This window comes from Rhinoderma darwinii, chromosome 1, assembly GCF_050947455.1.
Source record: "Rhinoderma darwinii isolate aRhiDar2 chromosome 1, aRhiDar2.hap1, whole genome shotgun sequence".
Lineage (NCBI taxonomy): Eukaryota > Metazoa > Chordata > Amphibia > Anura > Rhinodermatidae > Rhinoderma > Rhinoderma darwinii.
The window spans coordinates 626,686,406-626,711,293 of NC_134687.1; the positions used below are offsets into that span (position 1 = coordinate 626,686,406).

General features: G+C 42.6%; 1 protein-coding gene across 9 annotated transcripts in view; it reads right to left on the reverse strand.

Moving 5' to 3' along the window:
- Window positions 1–24,888, reverse strand: part of DDX4 (DEAD-box helicase 4) — a 108,268-nt gene that overhangs the window by 14,504 nt on the left and 68,876 nt on the right. For 7 of the 9 annotated variants that reach the window (XM_075842548.1, XM_075842531.1, XM_075842503.1 and 4 more), the window contains 10 exons: window positions 22,407–22,451; window positions 19,019–19,063; window positions 17,788–17,835; window positions 13,252–13,281; window positions 9,844–9,986; window positions 8,910–9,062; window positions 7,267–7,421; window positions 5,856–5,985; window positions 2,196–2,362; window positions 774–919 (listed from right to left, as the gene is read on the reverse strand). In XM_075842548.1, the coding sequence (XP_075698663.1) occupies window positions 774–919; window positions 2,196–2,362; window positions 5,856–5,985; window positions 7,267–7,421; window positions 8,910–9,062; window positions 9,844–9,986; window positions 13,252–13,281; window positions 17,788–17,835; window positions 19,019–19,063; window positions 22,407–22,451 (1,062 nt within the window). The remainder of the gene's footprint in view (window positions 1–773; window positions 920–2,195; window positions 2,363–5,855; window positions 5,986–7,266; window positions 7,422–8,909; window positions 9,063–9,843; window positions 9,987–13,251; window positions 13,282–17,787; window positions 17,836–19,018; window positions 19,064–22,406; window positions 22,452–24,888) is intronic. The other 2 variants (XM_075842557.1, XM_075842539.1) reach the window with 1 other exon arrangement.

Sequence of the window (24,888 nt, forward strand, 5' to 3'; positions counted from 1 at the left end):
AGCACGTTCGTGTGCATGGGGCCTCAGCTCACGTAAGGTAGATTTTACATGGGCAGATTTTGTGCCCAGTAAATGAACACCGATTGATACATCTCAACATGTGCTCGTTTGGTCCATTTAAATGGAGCAATGATCTGAATGCTGTGGGGACGAACGATTAATACGCTCATTTGTCCACCTAAAATTTAGCATCTCGTTGGCAGCACATACCGTTTTACACAGGAAAATGTGCTGCCAGCTAGCAATGATTTTTTGCCCAGCGTGATTGTTACAGTGTGATTGTGCAGTGAAAAAAGCTGGGCTGGAACAATGAGAAGTGTATGACGCTGATTGGTCACTGATTGGTCAGCCTCATACACTCCTCTGTACAACACCCAGTTGGTAAAAACACGCCCAGTTTTCTATTAAGAAACTCATTAGCATAAATCTAAAATCGCTCAAAAATTAGTTTTTCAAAATAAAAACCACTGTTATCTACATTACAGCGCCAATCAGATTATGTAGGAGACGGGGCACTTATAATGTGGGGACAGAGCCTCTTTAAAGGCAAAACCTCTCTTTTATGCTACAATTTAAGGGTGCGTCTTATGGTCCTCCTATGGTCCGAAAAATACGGTAAGTCATTTAACATTTTTGCTCCTAGAGTGCTGCTTATATTCACACATTTGTGGAGGTTCTGAGAATTGGAAATATGTGGCTGTCTCCAAGTGAGCAGAAAGTTAATAGGAGTGGGGACTTTATAGAAAATATGTAAGATAATTTAGGATTACTACCTATGTTTTGCAGGATTTCCAGCAATTTATCCCTCTTTCCAAACTCTTCAACTTCAATAATCTGCTGTTCCACGTCACTGCACGCACCACCAACTTGTCCGACAACCACAAACAGATAATCTGGCTTCAAAATATCTCTAGCAAGACTAAAAAAAAACAAAAAACACACAAAATACAAAACATCAAATCATTATTTTTGCCAAAGAAATTTAACAAGCCCTCAAATGTAAATAGAATTTTAAATGTATTGATCCGTTCACATGTACGATTTTATTCCCTGCCCGTCAGACATTTATCAGCTGCCTACAAGCAGAGCAGTTCAATACATAGTGGGGAGAGGTGGTGTGATTTTTTCACACACTACCTCTGCTGTAACTACCATTTAGAGCAGCTCTATAGTAACTACTGGAAGAGTTTTCTTCGTGGTAAAATACATGTTAACATTTTCATGATTTTTTTTAATTTAACTATTTCATTGTAATCAGCCCAGCACGGAGTAATAAATATGTACATTACCGCTCAACAGTAAAGCAGGGTTTCCTAGCTGCATTGCAAAAATAAGTTATCAAAACCATTTAGGCCTCGTTCACATCTGCGTTGCAGGCCTCCGTCACAGATCTGGCAGAGTTTACTGAAGACAATAGCGCAGTATGCGCTATTGACTCCCGTAAAATCACGGGCACCCTGATGGAACCCATTAAAGGCAATGGGTCCCGTCGGTGGTATCAGTTGTGCAACGGAACCACTGCTTCCGTTATTCCCTTGTTCTGCTCCTCTGACAGAGAAGAACACAACGACGCAGGTGTGAACGCTTAATAATAAAAATGGCTGAAAATACAGTGGTTTTCAAGGAAAAACCGCTCCTGATTCTCAGCCGTTTTTAAAGCAAACTCATGTTTCCCGCTGTGTTTTTTTAGTCAATAATAAACTGCTCCAAAAATGGCTCAAGTAGTTACATGCACTTTTTTCGCGGGCGTTTTTCAAAACTGCAGCGTAAAAAAAACAGCCTGTCAAAACAGAGCGCCGTTTTTCCCATTGAAATAAATGGGCAGATGTTTGGAGGAGTTCTGCTTCCGATTTTTCGGCCCGAAAAACGTCCGAAAGTAAGCCGTGTGAACATACCCTTAGAGGGATCGTCTCACATATAACATCCCTGTCCTGTAAGGTCATATGGACATCATAAAAAGGGAATTTCTGTTTGGCAACCCCTCTGAGGCAGAGCAGCTAATAACCTGAGCTCTCGATCTGATGGACTTGAACCATCAATCACATGCAATACTATATAGGTCACTTGTAGCAGCTCCAGCAGGGGAAATTTAGAACAGTCAGCAACTTCCCACTGGAAAAATCCGTTAGCAGGGTGTGAGAAGCTGGATCGGTGACAATTTTTTTAAATAAACATAAAAACCATGTAATTTTTACCTTTGTATGGGCGCAGGGAATGTGGCACTAAACATTAAGGTTTGCCTTTCTTCTTTAATTGGGAACCCTGGACTTGCCAACAGTTTTCTTATATCTTCCAAAAAACCCATGTCGAGCATACGATCAGCTTCATCTAATACAAGGTATTTCACTTTGCTCAAACCAATCTAGAAATAAATCTGAGAATCAGCTGTCGGGAAAACGTCGTCATACAAAAAGTTACAGAAAACCACTTTACCAGATCTCGCTAAGCTGGACCAAATGAACATGAAAAACAATTTAAAGAACATTTTCTGATCGTGATTGAGGCTGCCTGACTGGCTGAGATATGAGACGTAATAAATCTACTGATATTTAATGGACTCACCAGTATGATATTCTCACATGTAGCTAATCTCAGACCACCACTAACTTTCTGAACAAAAAGGGCTCTCTAGAGCGCCAAACCTTTTCGGCTCTGCCTAGTTTTCGTCATATTGCTGCTAATTGCGACTCATTGGGGGACACAGGAACCATAGGTACAGGCGGCTGCCACTAGGAAGCTGGCACTAAGGAAAAACATGTCAGCTTCTCCTAACTAGGCTATACCCAGTCCGCAGGCTAAAAAGTTTTCGCTTAGTATCTGCAGGAGGCAGACAGGTTTTTTTTATCTATCTCAAACTTCTCTTTTCTTCTAGGTTGGCGAAACAGAACAGGTTGGGCCTCAAGATCGGCGAGGAAACCACTAAAAAGAAGCGTGGCCTTGTCCGCTGAAGACTACATTAGTAAGGCCACACCTCCAATGATGTCTGGAAGAGCCCAGGAACCAGCATGAAAGTCTCACTAGAGGAGGTTGGGTTGTTTAACATATTCAACCTCCGGCTTTCTTTGGTAACCCCTCTCATGCCATCTGTTGAAGCATAAGGGGTGAGACTGCCTATTTTCTCCTGGGACCCTCAGGGCGTCAACTAAGCTGGCAATCCAGGCTCACACCACCACCCTGAAGCTACTAAAAAGTGTAGCAGACCTAAGTAGCAGGTTGTGTCTGCCTCAGACACCAGGGCTAGAGCTGATTAGCTCAGTATCAGAGGGAAGGGTATGGGTTGCCTGGGTGGAGCCACTCTTCCTACCTAGTGTCAGCGGCCTATAGTTATGGTGCTGCATCCCCCAACGTTAAGAAGATTTATTTGTAATCCCCATGAAATCCCTCTCTGTCATCAATGGGTGACAATACACCCTCCCATTGTATTGAGGTTTGCCTATTTTGGCGTTTTGGTTTATTCTTTGGTGTACTGACATCAGTTCTGCTATTGCTTCACCTACTACTAGATTACAAACTTGATAAGCTTAGCACCAGTACCCTAGGTATAGAGCTGCAGTCATTTTTCCCTTAGTGCCAGCAGCCTATACCCATGGTTCCTGCGTTCCCCAATAAAGACTACAAGAAAGGGTAATTGTCTAAGATTCTGAGGAACAACTGGAAATATGAAGCAGTAAATCTAAAGTGATCATTATCGTGCGCACCCAACAGAATGATCATAAATGACTAGTAAGACAAACATGGGAACCGCTGACTAAATACATGTTAGGCCCCCTGCACACGGCCGTGCCCTTATTCAGTCAGTGATTACGGGCACGGCCAGCCAATGACTGCCACTCCCGGGCCATGCTCTCATATAAAAGTATGGTAGCACGTGACGTAAATAGCAAAAAAATAAAACACGCCCTATCTTTTGTGGAGCCTTTCTAGGACACTGACACGTTCCCATAAATACACGGGAAGGTGTCAAGTCGGCCATAGAAATAAAGGAGTCCGTAATTATGAACTAAATCTATGGCCGCAAGCATGAGGCCTTTCGAGAATATCCAGTAAAAGTAGAGATCGATTTCCTAAATTAAGTGTTACATTGAGTGGTAATGCATACGCGGCAGTGCTATTTGGCATAAATTTCGCTTCCCTTAACCCCTTAATGACCGGGCCATTTTGCACGTTAATGACCAAGGATTACGACTTGTTTTCTCACAGTCGCATTCCAAGAGTCGTAACTTTTTTTTTATTCCGTCGTATAAGGGCTTGTTTTTTGCGGGACGAGTTGTATTTTGTAATTGTACCATTTTTAGATGCTTATAATATATAGATTCACTTTTATTAACTTTATTTTAGGAGAGAATTGAAAATAAGCAGCTATTCCAGCATTAATTTTCACGTTATAAATTTACGCCGTGTACTATGCAGCGTAAATAACATGTTAACTTTATTCTATGGGTCGGCACGATTACAGGGATACCAAATATGTAAAGGTTTTATATGTTTTTCTACGTTCCAAGAGCCGTCATTTTTTTATTTTTCTGTCGATGTGGCCGTAATTGGGCTTGATTTTTGCGGGCCAAGGTGTAGTTTTCATTAGTACTATTTTGGGGTACATAGGACTTATAGATTAACTTTTATTTTATTTTTTATGGGGGGAATGGGAGAAGAGAGAATTTTGCCGTTGTTTTTTGGACGCCGTTCATCCGGCGGTTTAATTAATGTGTTCATTTTATTGGTCAAGTTGTTACGTTCGCGGGGATACCATATATGTGGATGTGTGATTTGTTTTGACACTTTTACTGAATAAAACCACTTTTTGGGCAAAAAAAGTAGTTTTATTTGATTTTGACTGTAATTATTATTATTTTTTTTCAACAAACTTTATTTAACTGATTGACATTTTTTTTTTAGTCCCACCAGGGGACTTCACTATGCGATGTGCCGATCGCATATATAATGCTTTGGTATACTTAGTATGCCAAAGCATTATTGCCTGTCAGTGTAAAACTGACAGGCAACCTGTTAGGTCATGCCTCCGGCATCGCCTAACAGGCAGTTGCGGAAGACAGACCTGGGGGTCTTTGTTAGACCCCCGGCTGTCATGGAAACCCGACGGCGACCCGCGATTTGTTTGCGGGGGCGCCGATCGGGTGACAGAGGGAGCTCCCTCCCTCTGTCAAACACATTAGATGCCGCTGTCACTATTGACAGCGGCATTTAATGGGTTAAACTGCCGGAATCGGAGCGCGCTTCGATTCCGGCAGTTGCAGCAGGAGCCAGGCTGTGTGTAACAGCCGTGCTACTGCCGCTGATCGCGTGGGTACAGTCTCAGTACCCGCGCCATCACAGGACGGATATATCCGTCCTCCTGCGCGAACTAGCAGCTGCTGAGGACGGATATATCCGTCCTTCGGCGTTAAGGAGTTAAAAGGGTATGTCAATCAGAAACTCATGACATTCACTGGATATGCAATAAATGTCGGATAGGTGCGGGTCCCACTTCTCCTCCAACCCGCCCGTTGAGGAGGCCGCCACATCCAAGTGGGGAATGAATTGACAGGTGGCTCTCACCATTCATTGCTAATTAAGTTAAGGAAAACAGTCGAGCATGCCTGCACAGGAGCAACAACACTGAGCAACAGCTCTTTGGATGCAGCTCCTTTAAATTGCAGATGAAGAAAGTCAAAACCACTCTAATCAGAAAGTGATGGCATAGCCTGCACCATCACTTTTTAAAAATGCAAATACCCCTTTAACTAAGGGAAGGGGGGGGGGGTTCAATTCATGAATAAGTAACCTGCTAAACTGCAAATTAATTTTTCCAGGTGCACGAGAATTTTCAAAAATTGAGGAAAGACTTCAAAATATACCTTCTCCTTGTTAATAACATCCAGTAACCTTCCAGGGGTTGCACAAAGAATGTTGCAACCTTGAAATATCTGGCGTAAAGAGTGAGACGTCTGGGTTCCTCCATAGATTACAACTGGACGAACAACAGTTCTGTAGGTGGAAAAAATTAAATATGAAAATAGACCAAAGGGGCTTTACTAAACAAAACCATAGCTTATACTTATTTGCGTAATCCTTTTATGTATTTCCAATTTGTAATTGTATGGAGTGTAAAAATAATTATTAAATGTAAACTTCCCAGAGTAAAGACAGACATATCCCTGTTCCAGTTTATTTATATATTTTTTTTAATTAGTCAAAACGAACAGGTGGTAAGCTACTGGTTCCTGGCTTCACTCTTCCATATGACTGCCATACATATTGTCTCTGGTGGGAATCTAACTAACGGCCGCCTTATTCTCCATAAGGAAGATAGGGGACATTATAGTACACAAGGGAGTACAGAAGAGTTGACTGCATACTTGCAGCAACATCTGCCACGGAGAGGGTGTGCAGGGCACTGAATTTAATGTGGGCTCCTGGATGAAGTCAAGGCCTCCATACTATGGTAAGTTGACCATCGCGGCATAAAGGAAAAAAATGATATACCCTTTTGGATCTCAAACAGGTCGCTGCCCCACGTGAACAAGTTTTTTTTAGTCTGACAGCATAGCACACTTTTTTTGTGCATAGTGTTTAAAATTAAGCCAGCCGTACACATTAGACCGCCATCTCTCCTAGTTGTGTGTGCAAGTTTATTTAAATGGATAGAGGGGAATACATTATTCTCCTGGGGGAAGAATCAGGCATGCTCAGTCAATCTGGTCTACAACGGTGGGTTCGGACTACTTCAATCGTAAGTGTACAGCTTTATTGAATAATTCAAAGAGGACAATACTTGCTAGCTGCCCACCAGAGTCCAAAAGTTGGCTTAACCCCTTCAAGACCCAAATAATATTTTTATTTTTGCCTTCCCGTATTCTGAGTCATAACCTTTTTTTTATTTTTACGCCAACATTGCTGTATGGGGCCTTGTTTCTTGCAGGACAAGTTGTTCTTGGTTAGGGCACTATTATGGGGTCTACACATTTTAGCATTTTTCTTTAGGCGTTAACAATATGGGGGAAATGTAGACAAGACAATTTTACAGCGTAGTGCTTTAAAATGTATTGTGCAGGTCAATACCGTTATGGGGATACCAAGTATGTCTGTTATTTGGGGTCTTCCAATAAATTAAGTGTTTTTTCAGTGTTTTTCTCTTTTCTATTTATGCAACTTTATTTGCCCGCGCAATGTTTGTGCAGAAATAGTACAGCGCTGTGTAGGAACTTCTAGTGATGATGCTTTGTGGAGGGAGAATGTCAACATTTGAGGTAAACATTCTAGACATACCCATATGCAAATTTACGTGCATCTAAGTAAATTTGATTGATTAACTCTCTGGTTGGTGCTACAATTATCGCTTCTGGTTCCTGGAGATCTTTAAACTGACTTGATGCAACTCCGTTTTTCATCATATGAGCCAAAATTGGCAAAAGAAAAGCAGCCTGTGAAAGAATAAGTTAGTAGTTTGTCATTTTTAAAGATCTAGATTTTCCCCAACAAATGAAAGTAAAAACACACCAAAAGCAAAGGAATTCGTGGCCAGGTTAAGACTACACATGGCTGGTATGTAGTCTGTAGACTTGGGGACACATCAGGTACATAAAAGTTGTAGAAACAAAAAGGTAAGACATTTTTAATCAAAAGTATGTCCACAGCAGCGTCATACACCTCTCATTGTTCCAGCCCACAATCACACTAACAATGGAACAATGAGAAGTGTATAATGCTGAGTGGTCACTGATTGGTCAGCCTCATACACTCCTCTGTACAACACCCAGTTGGTCAAAAGTAAAAACATGCAGTTGGTCATTAAGAAACTAATTAGCATAAATCCAAAATTGCTCATAACTTGCTCAAAAATGATTATTTTTTCAAAATAAAAACCACTGTTATCTACATTACAGCGCCAATCAGACTATGTAGGAGATAGCCACTTATAATCTGGTGACAGAGACTCTTTAAATGGATGTGGTGTACTATATACATTACTTACTATGTATACATAATTGTATTTTTTTTTCCAATAAACTGTATCCCTACACATTCTCACTATGTCAGCACTGATTGACAATCTATGTGGGAACATATCCCCAACTGGTAACACCCAGCTTTAAATGTATTCATAAAGTTCTACAAGGAATAACCGAGGAATGGCACATCGTAGCTTTAAGAAAAGCTCAGGAATTTATTTATTTTCATGGGGAATGCAAGTATTTACTAAAACAGACATGTCAGAAGAGGTGACAGGTCCTCATAAATTACGTTATTCACTGCTAAAAACATGACTTGATTTAATGTGCTTTATAACAGATTTGTCCGAATAAAAATGCTCCCCTAATTAAAGGGAACCGGTCAATAGCATTTCACCTATTAAACCAGCAATACCTGGTGAAAGTAGATGGAAAATCATTTATGTAACCTATAATTATCTTCTAAGCAGGCTCTGTACCTTTAGTATTCAGTTCTTCAGTGTTCCAGCACTGTATGCGAATGAGCATAAAAGAATCACATCTTAGTTCAAAACTAGTCATCTAACCCCGCCTCCTTACTTTTGAGTGACAGCTTACTTTTAATTAAATAGCTTATTTTGATTGACAGCATTCAGGGTGGGCCAGTTATTGGCGGTGGGCGGGCATAAGAAGAAAGAACGAGACTGCCAGATTTTTACCATAAAAGGTGCAAAATGTTTGCAGACTCTTATTTATGGTCGGAGGAGTTTAGGAGAGGGGATAACACCAATGAACTTTTGACTGTAGCGGCCAACAAGGGGTGAATAGACTTCAGTAGGTGAAATGCTGGTGACTGGTTCGCTTTAGAGACCTTTCCTACTCTTTCCCCAGCCTATTTCTGTGGAAGAAGGAACCCTGCCTGCAAAAGCAGGGCACCGCCATGTGCATTTCCAACAGTTAAATAACCAATTGAGTACTTACCGTTTTTCCAGATCCAGTCTGGGCACACGCCATTAAGTCACGACCAGCCATGACAATAGGAATACTGTGCTTCTGTATAGGTGTCAACTTCACATAACCAGCCTTATAAACATTTTTGGTTAGAGTGTTGCTAAGATCAGCATCTTCAAATGACTAAAAAGTATAAGAGACAATTCTGTAAAAACAAATTATTAGAAAAAAACACATGACATCTTTAACACCAAAACAGATGGCAAGCAGTAACCTTCAGGCCTTTAATATTGAATAGCACATCATTCTAAAAGATCATGGACTGGCCTTCAGATGATCAATTACTTATCAGCTTTTCCCAATCATCACCTAAAAGGCGCTGTCCTAAAAGGCTAGGTCATCAGTATATGATCGGTTGGGATCTGAAAGTGTTGCAGCCCAGCCACTACACAGTGATCGCAGCCATCATGCTTCAGGCACCAACCACTGCATATCTTACAGCGCTGGAATAGCTGATCGTTGCGGGGTCCGGGTGTCGAACTCCCACCAACCATATACGGGTGACCTATCCTGTGGGAAACACCGCACCATGCCCAGACAACCCCTTTAAGTGGTTTTTCACAATGTGACTGCTTAGAATAAAACACCCAGTCATTTTTTTTATCACAAGGTTTAAGTAATTTAATTCAAAAGGGGCCCATGCATACGACCGTAAAAAATCTCTAATTGCGGACCATATTACGGACCGCAATTACAGACCCATCTGGTTCGATTGGCCGCGGACACCTTTCCGTACTGCTACGGATAGGTGTCCGTGCCGGGAATTATGGAGCATGTCCTACTTTTCATTTTTTACAGCCCGTGCTGCCATACTTTGTGATTACGGGCACGGCCATGTGCATGAGGCCTTAAAGAGGAAGAATAAAAAAAACACAAAAGGACAATAAACTGAAAAGTAACTAACCAGTATTGCAGGCGGCGCATTAACTCCAGAGACATCAACAATGATATCGTCATATTTATCAAAGTTAATACCAGTTTCATAATGCTTAAAGATATCTTCTTCAGAGTCAGGTGGAGGAGGAGGAACATATGTCACTTTAGGTCCTAAAAAGAAAAAAATTCAAACCAGAAACATTACCATTTAGGATTAAGGTCAATTTCTACAGGCCAATAATAGTCTAAACGGGCCAATAATAGAGCGTTCATAAAGACCCTTGTTCAAACAGGTCAGCGATCAGCCGACAAACAAGAAACAGTTTGTTTGTAGACTGATCACATCGTTTATGCGGCCTATAAAACCATGGTTGCCGGCAGCGCCTCATCGTGTAAACAAGGAATGTGCTGCCGACAATAACGCACACGGATGGGGACTGTACGATCGTATTAACAATTGTTCGTTCCCATACAGCAAAGAATCGGTCCGTGTAAAAAGGCTGGTTAATGAGCTCAGATCAGGCATGTAATGGGTCAGAAATCGGCCTGTGTAAACCAGTCTAACCATAACAAAATAAAATCCAAGTAGTACATGTGTTCCTTGATGTGACAATGCGCATCCCCAACATCAATTACGGTTTGCCTTCAGGAAAACTAATACAAGAACACAGGCGCTCTCAGTTTAATTTCCACAGGATACGTCATAAATGTCAGATGAAGGTCGCACTTCTAGGACCTGCACCTATCTCTAGAGCGGGGGCCCATAACCTCGTTCTACTGATCTGTGTTATGGCTGAAGTGTGTGCTATCCGACCATAAATTACGGAAACCATGTAGCTCCGTAACTCCCATTCAGTTCTATGGGACGTATGGAAGCAACGTAGCTGCGCTGTTTCTGTAATTCATGGTCAGGGATCACACGCGTCAGCCACAACAGAGCAGTAGAACAGTGTTTTAGGGGGCCCCGTTCTAGAGATAGGTGCGGGTCTCCTCTCTGGGACCCACATCTGCCATTTATAACATCTCCTGTGGTTATGTCATAAATGTCTCTGATGGAAAAACCCCTCCAAGCAAAATAAATATTTAATAAAAAAATATTTTCAATTCCCTCACACCTTTGGGCTATGTTCACACGGAGTATTTTGCAGGAGGAATATCTGCCTCAAAATTCCGTTTGGAACTTTGAGGCAGATTTTCCTCTCCCCGCACGCCGATTTTCGCACCGTTTTTCGCCCGCGGCCATAAAACACAGTGAAATACGCTTTCTCTGCCTCCCATTGAAGTCAATGGGAGGTCAGAGGCGTAAACGCCCGAAGATAGGGCATGTCCCTTCTTTTTCCCGCGAGACAGTTTTACTGCTCGCGGGAAAAAGACGCCGACGCCGCCCATTGAAATCAATGGGAGGCGTTTTTGGGCCGTTTTTGCGACGCGGTTTCCGTGTCAAAAAAACTCGGCAAAATACTCCGTGTGAACATAGCCTTGAAGTGAATTCTTTCTAATAAATCCATGTTTTTTATTTCTGATTTCAAAACAACTTAAGTGGACTTAAAAAGTAAAATAAGTTTTTAATATAGAAGCTGTATCGTTCCATTAAAGCCGATTCGTTAAGATCAGCTGTACTGACTGCTCCAAAAGCAAGTATCCAGCTAATAATGTTCACATCTAAGTTCATGAATTTAGAAGTGACAGTCATTAGAAGGATCCTGCGTGCCAAGACACAAGACCACCTTTCAGCCGAGAAACCAGCTCAACTTTACGGACGTCCACAGCTTTGACAGAACAATACAGCTTCAATGTACAGGGTGGGCCACTTATATGGATACACCTAAATACAATGGGAATGTTGGTGATATTAACTTCCTGTTTGTGGCACATTAGTATATGGGAGGGGGGAAACTTTTCAAGCTGGGTGTTGACCATGGCGGCCATTTTGAATCCAACTTTCGTTTTTTCAATGGGAAGAGGGTCATGTGACACATCAAACTTATTGAGAATTTCACAAGAAAAACAATGGTGTGCTTGGTTTTAACGTTACTTTATTCTTTCATGAGTTATTTACAAGTTTCTGACCACTTATAAAATGTGTTCAAAGTGCTGCCCATTGTGTTGGATTGTCAATGCAACCCTCTTCTCCCACTCTTCACACACTGATAGCAACACCGCAGAAGAAATGCTAGCACAGGCTTCCAGTATCCGTAGTTTCAGTTGCTGCACATCTCGTATCTTCACAGCATAGACAATTGCCTTCAGATGACCCCAAAGATAAAAGTCTAAGGGGGTCAGATCGGGAGGCATTTCTTCTGCGGTGTTGCTATCAGTGTTTTTCTTGTGAAATTCTCGATAAGTTTGATGTGTCACATGACCCTCTTCCCATTGAAAAAACTAAAGTTGGATACAAAATGGCCGACTTCAAAATGGCCGCCATGGTCAACACCCAGCTTGAAAAGTTTCCCCCCTCCCATATACTAATGTGCCACAAACAGGAAGTTAATATCACCAACCATTCCCATTGTATTTAGGTGTATCCATATAAATCGCCCACCATGTATACAGGATACATAAAAACGTAAAATATGTAATAAACAGTGTGATTGTGCAGTGAAAGAAGCTGGGCTGGAACAATGAGGAGTGTATGACGCTGATTAGTCACTGATTGGTCAGCGTCATACACTCCTCTGTACAACACCCACTTGGTCTAAAGTAAAAACATGCCCACTTTGGCATTAAGAAACTCATTAGCATAAAGCTGATCGCTGCTAGAATACATTACACTACCTAGATAGTGTAATGTATGCCAACTGTCAATCGAGCTCCACATTTAACGGGTCAATTGCCGAAATCAGCGGCGATTAGCCGCTGATCGGCAACAGTGGAGTGTCAGCAGTCGGGGACAGCTGACCTCCAGGATCCCGATGCACACTGTCATTGACATGGTCACCGACCGTGTGCATCAGGAACGAGTGACGTCCTGTCACTCTGACAGGAAGTCTATCAGGAGGCTGGTCCTGATAGGCTTCCGTACATGGCAGACACAGAGGCCATTACTTGGCCTCCGATCGCCATGCTAGCCTTCTGCAAACCTCACGATTGCTATATATCGCCGCATTTAAGGGGTTAATTGCCGAAATCAGCGGAAATGAGCCGCTGATCGGCAACACTGGAGCGTCAGCTGTCGGGGACAGCTGGCCTCCCGGTTCCCAGTGCACACGGTCACCGACCGTGTGCACCGAGAACCGCGCAGTAACGTACGTTCTCATGCGCTAAGACACTGGCCACCCAGACGTACAGTTGCGTCATGGTGCCCCTAGGGGTTAAAAAGCTGCCATGTTTTCCTAACCCTGGACAACCGCTTTAACATCTTTACATCATTTCTTGCAGCAAACACCATCACGTGAACCAAAGCTGAATCTACTGCATAAAACTATGATATACATACCAAGGTCTGTTTGTGCAAGGTCGTCTTGGCCTATTGAAAAATAAGCAATTTTAATCATTATAGAACAGAACTAAAAAACACTTATCAATACACACATGCTAAATTACCACAATGGACTTTACAGCACAATTATTCATGCTTTACAAAATTTGACTTTTAAAAGTTAACCAAAAAAAAAAATAAAAAAAAAAAGATTTCCTTTTAAAAGCAAACTGATCGTGTTTGTGGACTCGGCACCGCTGGCTCTGACGGGGATATAACTCCTCCCGACCTTTCCCCAGCTCATTCTCCCGAATCTTCCCCAGCCTCCATTCAGGGACAAGCCTTTGATATGGCTCAAGCAGTCTCACATCTCCTACCAATGTTGGACAAACGTTTTGACATTCTTCATGCCTCTATAAACTCAGCCTTGACGCAGATATCCAACAACACCCAAAAGATAATTGATCTTGAAACAAAATTAGTGGCCTGTGAGGACACCCTTACGAACTTGGATCAAGCCATGTCGCAAAGACAAAATGCTGAAATCATACTACGTGACAAATTGGAGGGCTTGGAAAATAGAGATAGAAGGAATAATTTATGATTCATAGGAATTCCAGAAAAAACCTCTGCCGATGATCTTGTTCCCTATCTCACCAAAGACCTCCCGCTGGCACTCTACCTCAACCCACCGTATGACCCTCTAACGATTGAAAGGGCTCACCGAATTGGGCCTCTGAGTGGAGAGAAAGAGATAACAGACCAATACCGGTTATCACCAAATATTCAAATTAGACCATCAAAGAAATGATTCATCGAACATACCGGAAACAAAACCCTCTTCAACTATAAGGCCATAGAATCCTAATATTCCAGGATTTTTCGGCAACAGTGGCAATGAAGCGAAAAGCCTTTAGTTCGATATGCAAATATGTCTTTGAACAAAAGATCCGATTTCAACTACTGTTTCCTGCCCTCCTGAAGGTGCTGGAAGATGGCAGACCTACGTTCTATGAGGATCCAGCTGAAGCTAGACGCCTGGTCAGACACGCAGCGGAGTAATCCACATTAAAATACTCCCAAGGAAGAGACTTTCCACCCTCTTTCAATCCATAAACGTATTATATTTACATTGTTGTATATGTCCTAGTTGTTTGCCAACACACAATGTCAGCTATAGTAGGTTTACATGTTAACCCGTGTGTTTTTCTATCTATGGTTCAGTTTCCCTTCCCTCCCCCCCTGGACATCCGGGCCCCTGGAGCTGAGGAGGCTCTGCGCTAGTTGGGACGAGGAGTCTTTCGTAAATGACAGATCCACCGTGCACCATCACCCACTCGCAGGAATAGGATAAGTACTTCTCACACAGACATACCGCCGCACCTACACTCACAACTCCAAACACTGAATCTTGTGTCATGGAATGTAGCAGGTTTGAACAGTCATTATTAAACGCAAGAAAATTGTAACCCATCTAAAACGATTGAAACCAGACCGTTCTCCTGCAAGAAACACATTGGAGTAAGGAGGCAGAGGGAAACCTAAAGGCTAACTGGACAGGAGACTGTTTGACTGCATCTCATACCTCAAACTAGAGGAGTAGCGATCATCATACATAAATTATTATCCTACACCATTCATGAATTTTACTCAGATCCAGAAGGTTGATTTCTATATCTAGACTTAACTATCCAGGACTCCAGATAAAGCATACCCAATTTATATGCTCCTAACTACCCCAATGCATACTTTCTCACACCTACTAAATTTTCTACTACAAAAAAAAAACCAAAACACTTCTCACACTAATAGTGGGGGAAGATTTCAACACCAGCCTACACAAATGATCCGCACTAGCTCGTCCACGCAGGACGATGCGGCAGCCTCGGTCATTCTTGACCTAATGACCCAGCTTCCCCTGGCGACTTCTTCATGCAACTGAACGAGACTATACCCATTATTCCCACTGCAGAATTGATTTCTTCATAATGCCATCGTAGAACTCTCCCACGGTCACCTCGGCGGAAATATTGCCAATGGCCATATCCGATCACTCTCCCATTACCCTCATGATGGATACCGGCCCACCAAAACTTAGAAGTCTTAATTGGAAATGCCCATCCTATTTGTTCACTTCTGAGGATTTTAACCAATATTAAATATACGGCCTATTTTGGATGAGATCAAAAGCAGTTATGAGAGGCCATGTCATTTCGTATCTTAAATAGACGTAGTAATTTACAGAAACAATTCAATGTCTTAAACCTAGGTGTCCTGGAGGCCCATAAAGCTTATTTGTCAGAAAAGAATAAATCCCTCTATTTAGAAGCTAAGACGCTCCTGGACGCATACTTACAGGGTCAGGCTAAATGGTACATTGATGCCATAAACAACAAGTATTTCCGCTGGGGAAATCGAATAGGCCAGCTGCTGGCAAAAATACATAAACCCTGTAGATCCTCATATGAAATACTGAACGTAACCCATCCTACCATTGGGGAGGTCATGTTGATCCCAGATCAAATACAACAAACTGTCAGAGTTATTTTTGGAATTCTATAAGCCCACGGAATACGACTGAGACAACATGGTCTTCTCTATCCTCTTACATTGCCCAAACTCTCCCTAATAGAGCAGCAGATTCTAGAAGAGGAGGTTCAGAGAGCAATTACTGCCTTATCGAATAATAAAACACCTGGCCCCGATGGCCACTCCTCAGAATATTACAAACTACTTCTACCCAATCCGATACCTCCCTTAACTAGATTTCTAAACTACATCTACGCTACGGGTCTTGGAACCACGCAAATTTTTTTGGACTACGCACCATTTTAATCCAGAAACCCCTTAAAGACCCGACAGGAGATGGGATCTTACCAACCCATATTTTTACTGGACCAGGACTATAAATTACTAACAAAAATACTGGCAGATCGTATGCAACTAACCCCGGGAAATATAATTACACAGAACCAACTAGGCTTTCTCAAAAATAGACACTCAACCAAAGGGATGAGACAGGCAGTGGCAGCAACGATACAAGCTTCCACCACACTCCCCACCCACAATGCTCTTGGGACTAGATGCTGAAAAGGCCTTTGATTCTGTTTTATGGCCTTTCTTACACACTAACCTTTGACACCGGGAATTCGGTAATACTTTGCTGAATTTCCTCAGGGGATCACAACATCACGCACATACCACCCTCATCATAAATGGATGAGACATCACACATTGAGAGTCACAGAGGCACACGACAGGGCGGTCCATTATCACCCCTTCTATTTTATCTATCTATAGATCCCCTCCTCAGACACTTACTCTCAATGACCCCTTATCAAGGAATCTGCATCGGCACTACAGAAGTGAAACATTCAGCATTTGCTGATATACTGCTATATATTACCAACCCACGCACCTCCCTTGATGCCATACTCCATGACATTGTCAAATATGGTTCCCTGTCGGGCTTCAGTATAAACACATCTAAATCAGAAGCACTACTTAACGTTAATGTGTGTGTATGTGGCTGCACATAGTGATCTAGTAAGATCACTATGTGCTGTGTAAATGAATGGAGAGAAGTGTATGACGCCGATTGGTCACTGATTGGTCAGTGTCATACACTTCTCTCCACAACGCCCACTTGGTCATATAGTAAAACACGCCCAGTTGTCCATTAAGAAAGTCATTAGCATAAATCTAATATAGGTCATAACTGTCAAAAATGATGGTTTTTCTAAATAAAAAACACTGCTGTAATCTACATTACAGCGCCGATCACATTATGTAGAAGATATGCCACTTATAATGTGGTGACAGCCTACTTGGTACTTACAGCAATCCCTCTTAGGATCCCCACCGATCTTGATATGAAACTGATGCTTTAGATTTGGGACAGCGGCCCAACACTTTGGACTCTGAATAGGCCCGGATGTCCCGTCATCGTCACGGGGACGCACGGAGACAGACAGACAGGCAGACAGGCAGGCACACACACACACACACACACACACACACACACACACACACACACACACACACACACACACACACACACACACACACACACACACACACACACACACACACACACACACACACACACACACACACACACACACACACACACACACACACACACACACACACACACACACACACACACGATAAGGGAATGATCTAAAGTATCCATGGAAGACCATGTATTAAAATGCTAAATATTTTATTGAAAGCCATCAGAAGACTATAAATTTCAATTTTGTACTCTATACTATGGAAATGGATATTTCAGAATATGCAATTGCATTTCTATCACCCTCCCTTGCCTCACCACCCCCACCCCTTTTCTCTTCTGTACCCCTTCCTGAAAAAGTTGAAAATGTAAATAAAAACGTTTGAAAATAACAAACAAAAAAAAACAAAAAAAAAAAAAAGCGGGTGTTATTCCGCAACACCTGCCCTGCAACAAATACAATAAAAAAAACTTGTGTGCTAAATCGGGCGACTGTCATGCATACTTTTCACTGCACACTATAGCTCATTAAGTAATACCTTTTCCAGATTCAAAACCAACATCTTCATTTTTCCCTCTGTAGCCACCTAACGGGAGGAAGAACAAAACTTACAATTCTACATTACAATGTTGAGGTCTATTTTTATACATTTTGAACCAGAGCCATTAACCTTTTCAGGACCAAGCCTTAAAACACAAACCATATATTTTAATGTTTTAAATAGGACCAGTCAGCAGTTCAGTATAAGCCAAGTCCTACCTCATGGTATAGGCGCCATCATGCTGATGTCAATGGAATTTGTATCCCAATCAATTTCCATTTTCTCATTATGCTAATTGGGCTATACTAGTCAATGGGGCGGTAACACCATCAAAGTATGACTTTCGGAAAACAAATTTGAGACGCAAAGAGGATCAACTAAAAAGTGCACACTATGTTAATTGAACCCCGATGGCCACATATACAAGATTTTACATAGTTACATAGTTACATAGTTAGTACGGCTGAAAAAAAGACACATGTCCATCAAGTTCAACCAAGGGAAGGGAAAAGGGAAGGAAAAATTTCTACACATAGGAGCGAATATTTTTTTGTTCTAGGAAATTATCTAACCCTTTTTTGCAGCATCTCCTGTCCCTGCTGTGACTGCTCCTGCGGTGACTATTCCATAGATTCACAGTTCTCACGGTAAAGAAGGCTTGTCGCCTCTGCAGGTTGAACCTTTTTTTCTCCAGACGGAGGGAGCGCCCCCTTTTTTTTTTTTACATTAAACAAATTATAGTGCCTGTGCTGCAACTGCTAACTTCTTGTTCTTTAGGGGCTTTCCTGTTGACAGATTATGTTCAAATGGGTATTCCTATCTTTGACATTTATGGCATATCCACAGGTTGTGTCATAAATGTCCGATAAATGCGGATTCCACCGGGCCAGCCAGTGGCCAGCGAGAATAGTAAAAAGGTTGGAGCAGCTTGATAAGCAGGAAAGGTTTTGTAATATTAAACAACGTTTAGCTAATCTTTCAGTGTGCTGTTATAGTGAATGGCTGTCCATGATGCCACCCAGAATTAGACAACGAAATCAAAGGAAGCGGCGCAGCATTTTCTTAGCCCTACTGCCACTTCATTCTAGTAGACTGCAGGGATCACAATGGGCAGATACCCTCCGATCAGACATTGGTGGTATATCCTAGCGATATACTGCCAATAACTAGGATAAAACAAACCACTGAATTTAGTTCTGCATGCAAAAGGGAGGGAAAAAAATCCCACCTCTTCGACCAGAGTCTTTACTGTTCTCAAAACCACTGCTGCCACCTGAAATAACCATTTAAAAAACATCAAGTTAGTTTCTTGCAGTATTAACTATTTTGATACATATTCCAGCAGCTTCAACACATTTAAGGAATTTTAATATATATAAAAAACACACCAAACAAATAGTACCACCACATAATCCAGAGTCTAGGTACTGCAAATTCAATAGAAACCTATCCCTACTGCGGAGGTGAAAAATTTGATTTTTCTACGGACTGTAAAATCCCTTCTCTCGTTGAATTAATTGGGGGGACACAGCACCATGGGTATAGGCCCTTGCCACTAGGAGGCAGACACTAGGTAGGAAAAGTCTTGGCTCCGCCCCAGCAGGTCAGACCCCTCCCTCAGTTAAAAGCGAAATTAATTAGCTTGCAACAAAAAAAAAAAAAGGTAAATAAATAAAAAAAACAGGAGGAAGAAAACTAACAGGCTCATGGTCCCGGGAGAACCACCAGAACGAGGGCTCAGAAAAAAAAAAAAAAAAAAAAAAAAAAGAAAAAGATTTGTGTCCCCCAATGAATTCCACGAGAGAGGTATTTTACGTATTAAAAAAAACAAACCCCTAAGAATGTATAACTATCATTGGTTCTAAAGCAGTCCCAGATGGTGGGCAAAGGTAGGAATCTACCGTGCCACCCATCTAACGCACAGCAGCTAGAAGCATTTTGCAAATTAGGCTGGCATCGGAGGAAGCCAGAAAATGAATTTGGTAGATAGGGCTTCATGTAGGTTTGCGCTGAAGCCCAGAAAGCAGTATTGCAAACCTGAGACCTAATTGTTGATAAAGGTCCAGTCATTGTAAGCCGCAAAACACTCGTGCGGCCTCTCGGGGGATCACAAAGTGTGTCGGCACGTCTCACAGACATTGCTTTGCACTGAGGTGGCACCAGAGACAAGACTGTTGATCTAACAAAATCTGTTCAAGGTGATCAGGTTGATCCCAAGACTGGAAAGAAGCCTACACAAAATGTCATTCAGATAAGGGACTATGGTGACTCCCCTGGTGGGGAGAAGGGACACGAGTGTCACCAGGACCTTGGAAAGTTCTCAGAGCAGTGGCAAGACTGAATGGGAGAGCGACCAGCGTTGAGAACCGACCACAAACGAAATGATGAGCCCTTGCGATAGATATGTGGAGGTAGGCATCTCAGATGTCGATGGAGAAAAGACACAGAAAAGAACAAACAGCCTGAAGGAAGTGAAAACATGCTATGTGGCCGAGATGGGAGTTAACAGAAGAAAAAAAAGGACTATGGAGAAAGGTCAGGAACTCTATTTTGAATCCAGACAGCACGTTTGAAACCCCAGCATCAGCCACGTTAGCCAGCCACATCGACTGAATGGAAAGACTCGAGTGGGGAGAGCCCTTCAGATGGAAGACTTCTCAGAAGGAGGTCTTACAAGGAGGTCTTAGGTTTAAAGGGGGGGGGGGGCTCCTGATTCTGTGGGGCGGCTGGTCCTCTTCAACCTCAGAGGAAAATTTACAAAAGGAACTAAACATCTGAGAGAGTTGGGAAGGCTGCTGGAATGGGGAATTGCGTATAATGCGACACTGCACCAAAAATGCGCCCAAATTTGGCCACAAGAAGCTGGCGTAAACTAAGCCAACTAAAAAGGAAGAGAAAAGTGTCTAACATGTCTTGCTAGATGCGCCAAATTTATCATACAGAATGCGTCACTGTGATTTATATGGCGCATCTCCTGACTACCTGGTCTAAAACTTACACTATTAGTAAATCTGCCCCAGTGTGTGTGGTCCCGGAAGTTGTTATTGATGGCATATAGCAAAGTTCTCATGATCGGTGGGGGCCGCAGCGTTCGGAAATGCACAGACCACATATTGCTAGCATATCTTAACTGTACACCATCAATCCTAAGTTTTTGCCTCTTGTGCCACAGCCCCAAGGGTAATGTGGCATGAATTACCAAAGACAATTTGTCCCAAATAAGCTTAACCCTTAAGTTGGGTTCACGGTATCTTATAAAAAAAACACATTTTGACTGTGATGTGAAAACTTAGCCCAAAATGTAGGGAAACTAAGCCCCTGCTCTCAATTAGCATGATGCCAAATTTGGTTATGCTTTGGTCACTGATCGACCATTAGCAACCCATTAACCCCTTCCTGACATGCGCCGTATATATACGGCGAACGCCGGGTGGGGGAATATGGAGCGGGCTCACGAGCTGAGCCCGCTCCATAGAGCGAGTGTGTCGGCTGTGTGTTACAGCCAACACTTTCGGGTAACGAGCGGGTTCCTGTTCGAACGCGAACCCGCTTGTTTAAACCGTTAAATGCCGCGGTCAATAGCGATCGTGCCATTTAAATGACTAAAAACAGGGGGACGACCACCTGTAACGTCCCAATGGCCCCCCCAGGGCAGGGCTTCAGAGGAGACTGTCAGAAACACGATATACTGCAATACATTAGTATGGCAGCATATCGTGCAAGCGATCTAACGATCGCTGCTTCAAGTCCCCTAGAGGGACAAGTAAAAGAAAAAAGTAAAATAGTTTTTTTTTTAACAAATAAATGTATTTATTTATTTTAAATTAAAAGTTTAAAAAAAAAACCTTTTCCCATTTTCCCTGAAGCACAATGTAAAAAAAAAAGCTAACGTAACTTATCGACGCGTCCGTACAAGTCTGAACTATTACAATAAATCATTTAGTCAATAAAATAAAAAATTGCTGTTTTTTGGTCCCTTCTCCCACAAAAAATGAAATAAAAAGCGATCAAAGTCTCACGTGCCCCAAAATGGTACAAATATAAACTACAGCTCGCCCGAAAAAAACAAGCCCTCAAGTATTGCTCTCAGAATATGGCAACAAAATGCAAATTTTATTTTTAACAGTTTTTTTCCTTGTAAAAGTAGCAAAACAAAGAAAACTATATAAATTTGGTATCGCTGTAATCGTATTGACCCGCAGAATAACGTTAACATGCCGTTTTTACCGTACGGTGAACGCCGTAAAAACAAAACCACCCAAAAGATTAAGGAATCGCTGCTTTTTTCCTATTCCACCCCACATATATTTTTTTTCTCGTTTCCCACTACATTATATGGAACAAAAAATGGTGCAGTGAAAATCTATAACTTGTCCCGCAAAAAACAAGCCCTCATACGGCAATATAGATGGAAAAATAAAAAGAGAGTGTTATGGCTTTTGGAAGGTGGGGAGGAAAAAACAAAAGTGAAAATCCGAAAAATGGCTGCAGAGGGAAGGGGTTAATGCACTAATGTAATAGGTTTCTAAGACCCTTCACATTTAAGTTTACTATCAAAAACAATTAACATGTTACAGTTTATCGAAAGCTGTAAAAGTGTATGAAAGATTAATTACCTGTTCTTCCAAACTCTCCCCTGCTATCAGAATCATCATTGTTATCTAAAAGATAATGAAGGATTGGTTAATACACAGAAATATACGCACTGCAGCTTCTATACTAGTGGATACATAGAAGCTGCAGCAATAAAACTAAATAAAAGAAGACTTCCGGTTCCGGCGCTGGGATGTGAGGACGGAGCTGCATGAGCTCCTGAAGCCCTGATCCCCTAACCCATCTACGCCACACACCCGCAGGATATAAACACCCAGGCATTAGGAGGAGAGGTGGGGGACAAGAACCGGGAGGTTTATGGAGAGATATCTCCTCCGGAGCGGCAGCAGAGAGATCTCCTGTCCGGCCGAGCACAGCACACGAGGTGAGGGGCCATCCAAGATGGCGGCGCCGCTGCAGCCACCACTTTCACAGAGCCGGTCTCAGAGCCCAGAAATTCAGAGGGAAATGCTATCGCCGTCGGTAATGACTGACTCACAGATTGATTATCGGAAGCTGGCAATTGAGGTAGCTACCCAACTGGCCCCCGACATCAGAGAATCCTTAATAGCCACAGTCACAACAACGCTCCAAAAACTCCAAAATGAGGTGACATCTCATGGCAATCGACTAGATGAATTGGAGCAGCGGGTTGGTCTCATGGAGGATGAATCAGCAGGGGCACATACCTGCATTAGAGACCTAATGCGAGATAACACAAAACTCAGAGACCGCTTAGAAGATCTTGAGAATCGGTCCAGAAGAAACAATTTAAGGATAGTGGGACTGCCTGAGCATATTAGACCGCAGCTCCTCCAGGGCATCTGCGAGACGGAGTTACCAGAAGCGCTAGGTCTGACCAGATCTTGCAGTGGAAAGGGCACACAGAGTGGGCCCCCCTGGTCCGAGCGCCAACGCCAAAGGAGAGCCGCAAAGCAGACCGCGCCAGGTGATCATGCGGTACTTGGATTACAATGACAAAGAGGAACTTTTGCGCACTTTCAGGAACCGCAATACCCCTTTGCATATAAGGGGGGCAAAAGTCATCCTGTTTGCAGATTATTCGGCAGAAGTCACAAGGCGGCGGAGAGCATTTGGAGGGGTTTGCACCTCCCTCTACAAACGCAAAATTAAATTTCAGCTACAGTATCCGGCCACTTTGAGGATCATGCAGACGGATGGCGCCACCAAGGTATTCCACAATCCTGAGGAGGCGGCATTATATGTAGACAAGATCCCTGGACTTCGGGGCCCTAGACAATCGGGAGAGGAGACGGCGAGTCAAGATACAGGAGGTGAAGGTCCCCGTACACCAGTTTCTTCATCGAGGGACTGTACATGGTCAGATATCGCCCGCAATTCCACTTCCTCACCCAAGCAACAACGGGCAGAATCGTCGAAGATGCCACATCGACAACGCTCAGAAAACCGGCTTGCAACCATCCCGGACTGATAAGTATCGCATAGAGGCTCCATGAGCGCATTTGATTGTGCCTTATATATTAATGTGGCAATTGGTTCTGGTGGGATATTATGCCGACAAAATTCCTGCTATAATAGGCATAAGCACTTGTACCCGTGTTGTATAGGAAGCCCAACTTATTTTTTGATACTTTAAAAATTAAAATGTGAAGTTCCAATATATCACGAAAAGATGGCGGGAAGGGGAGGGGGGGAGGGGTCACAGACCAGAAAAAAGTGAAGTTATGTATGCCAATTTAAAGTTTGTCTCACAGGAAATGCTGGTGACATTCCTGGATGGGCATTTTGTTGTTAAAGGTTGTGCCAATTCTCTGGCACCGAATGTAAATGTTGTTATTGTAATGTTGGGAGCAATCTGGAGCAGACGCCGCCGGGCGGCTACCAAGGCAGCAAAGCACGCTTGCCTAGAATTAGATATTTATGACCAGTCAATTGTGAACCTTTTCGGAACGCCCACTTTATGCAGCTGACCTCGTGGAATGTAAAGGGGCTTAGGTCCCCTAACAAGAGAATGATGGTACTCCGTCACTTAAAAAAACTCCATACGGACATCGCTCTTCTTCAGGAGACACATTTGGAGGAGAGCGACTTCCACCGCATGAAAAAGTTGTGGGTGGGCCAAGTATACGGCTCTTCAGCTTGTGGCCGTAAAGCGGGGGTACTTATTTTAATAAATAGAAACCTGGTACATGAGGTAATTCATACTGATGCAGATAAGGAAGGGCGACTGCTCCATATTACTCTAAGCACACCATGCGGGGTATTAAGCATTTATAATGTGTATGGACCTAATAGTGATAATATTGAGTTTTTCAATGGTTTGGAAAGGGCCCTTCTGTCAGATAATGTCCAGCACAAAATAGTGGGAGGTGACTTTAATTCAGTTTCTGATCACAAGGAGGATAGACGCACACACAGTTCACAAAGCACGGGATCCATTCCAACAGGGGCTCCCAGAAAACAGGACCGAGTGTTGGGACCTCTGATGGAAAGAACACACCTAATAGATCCCTGGAGAAGGGG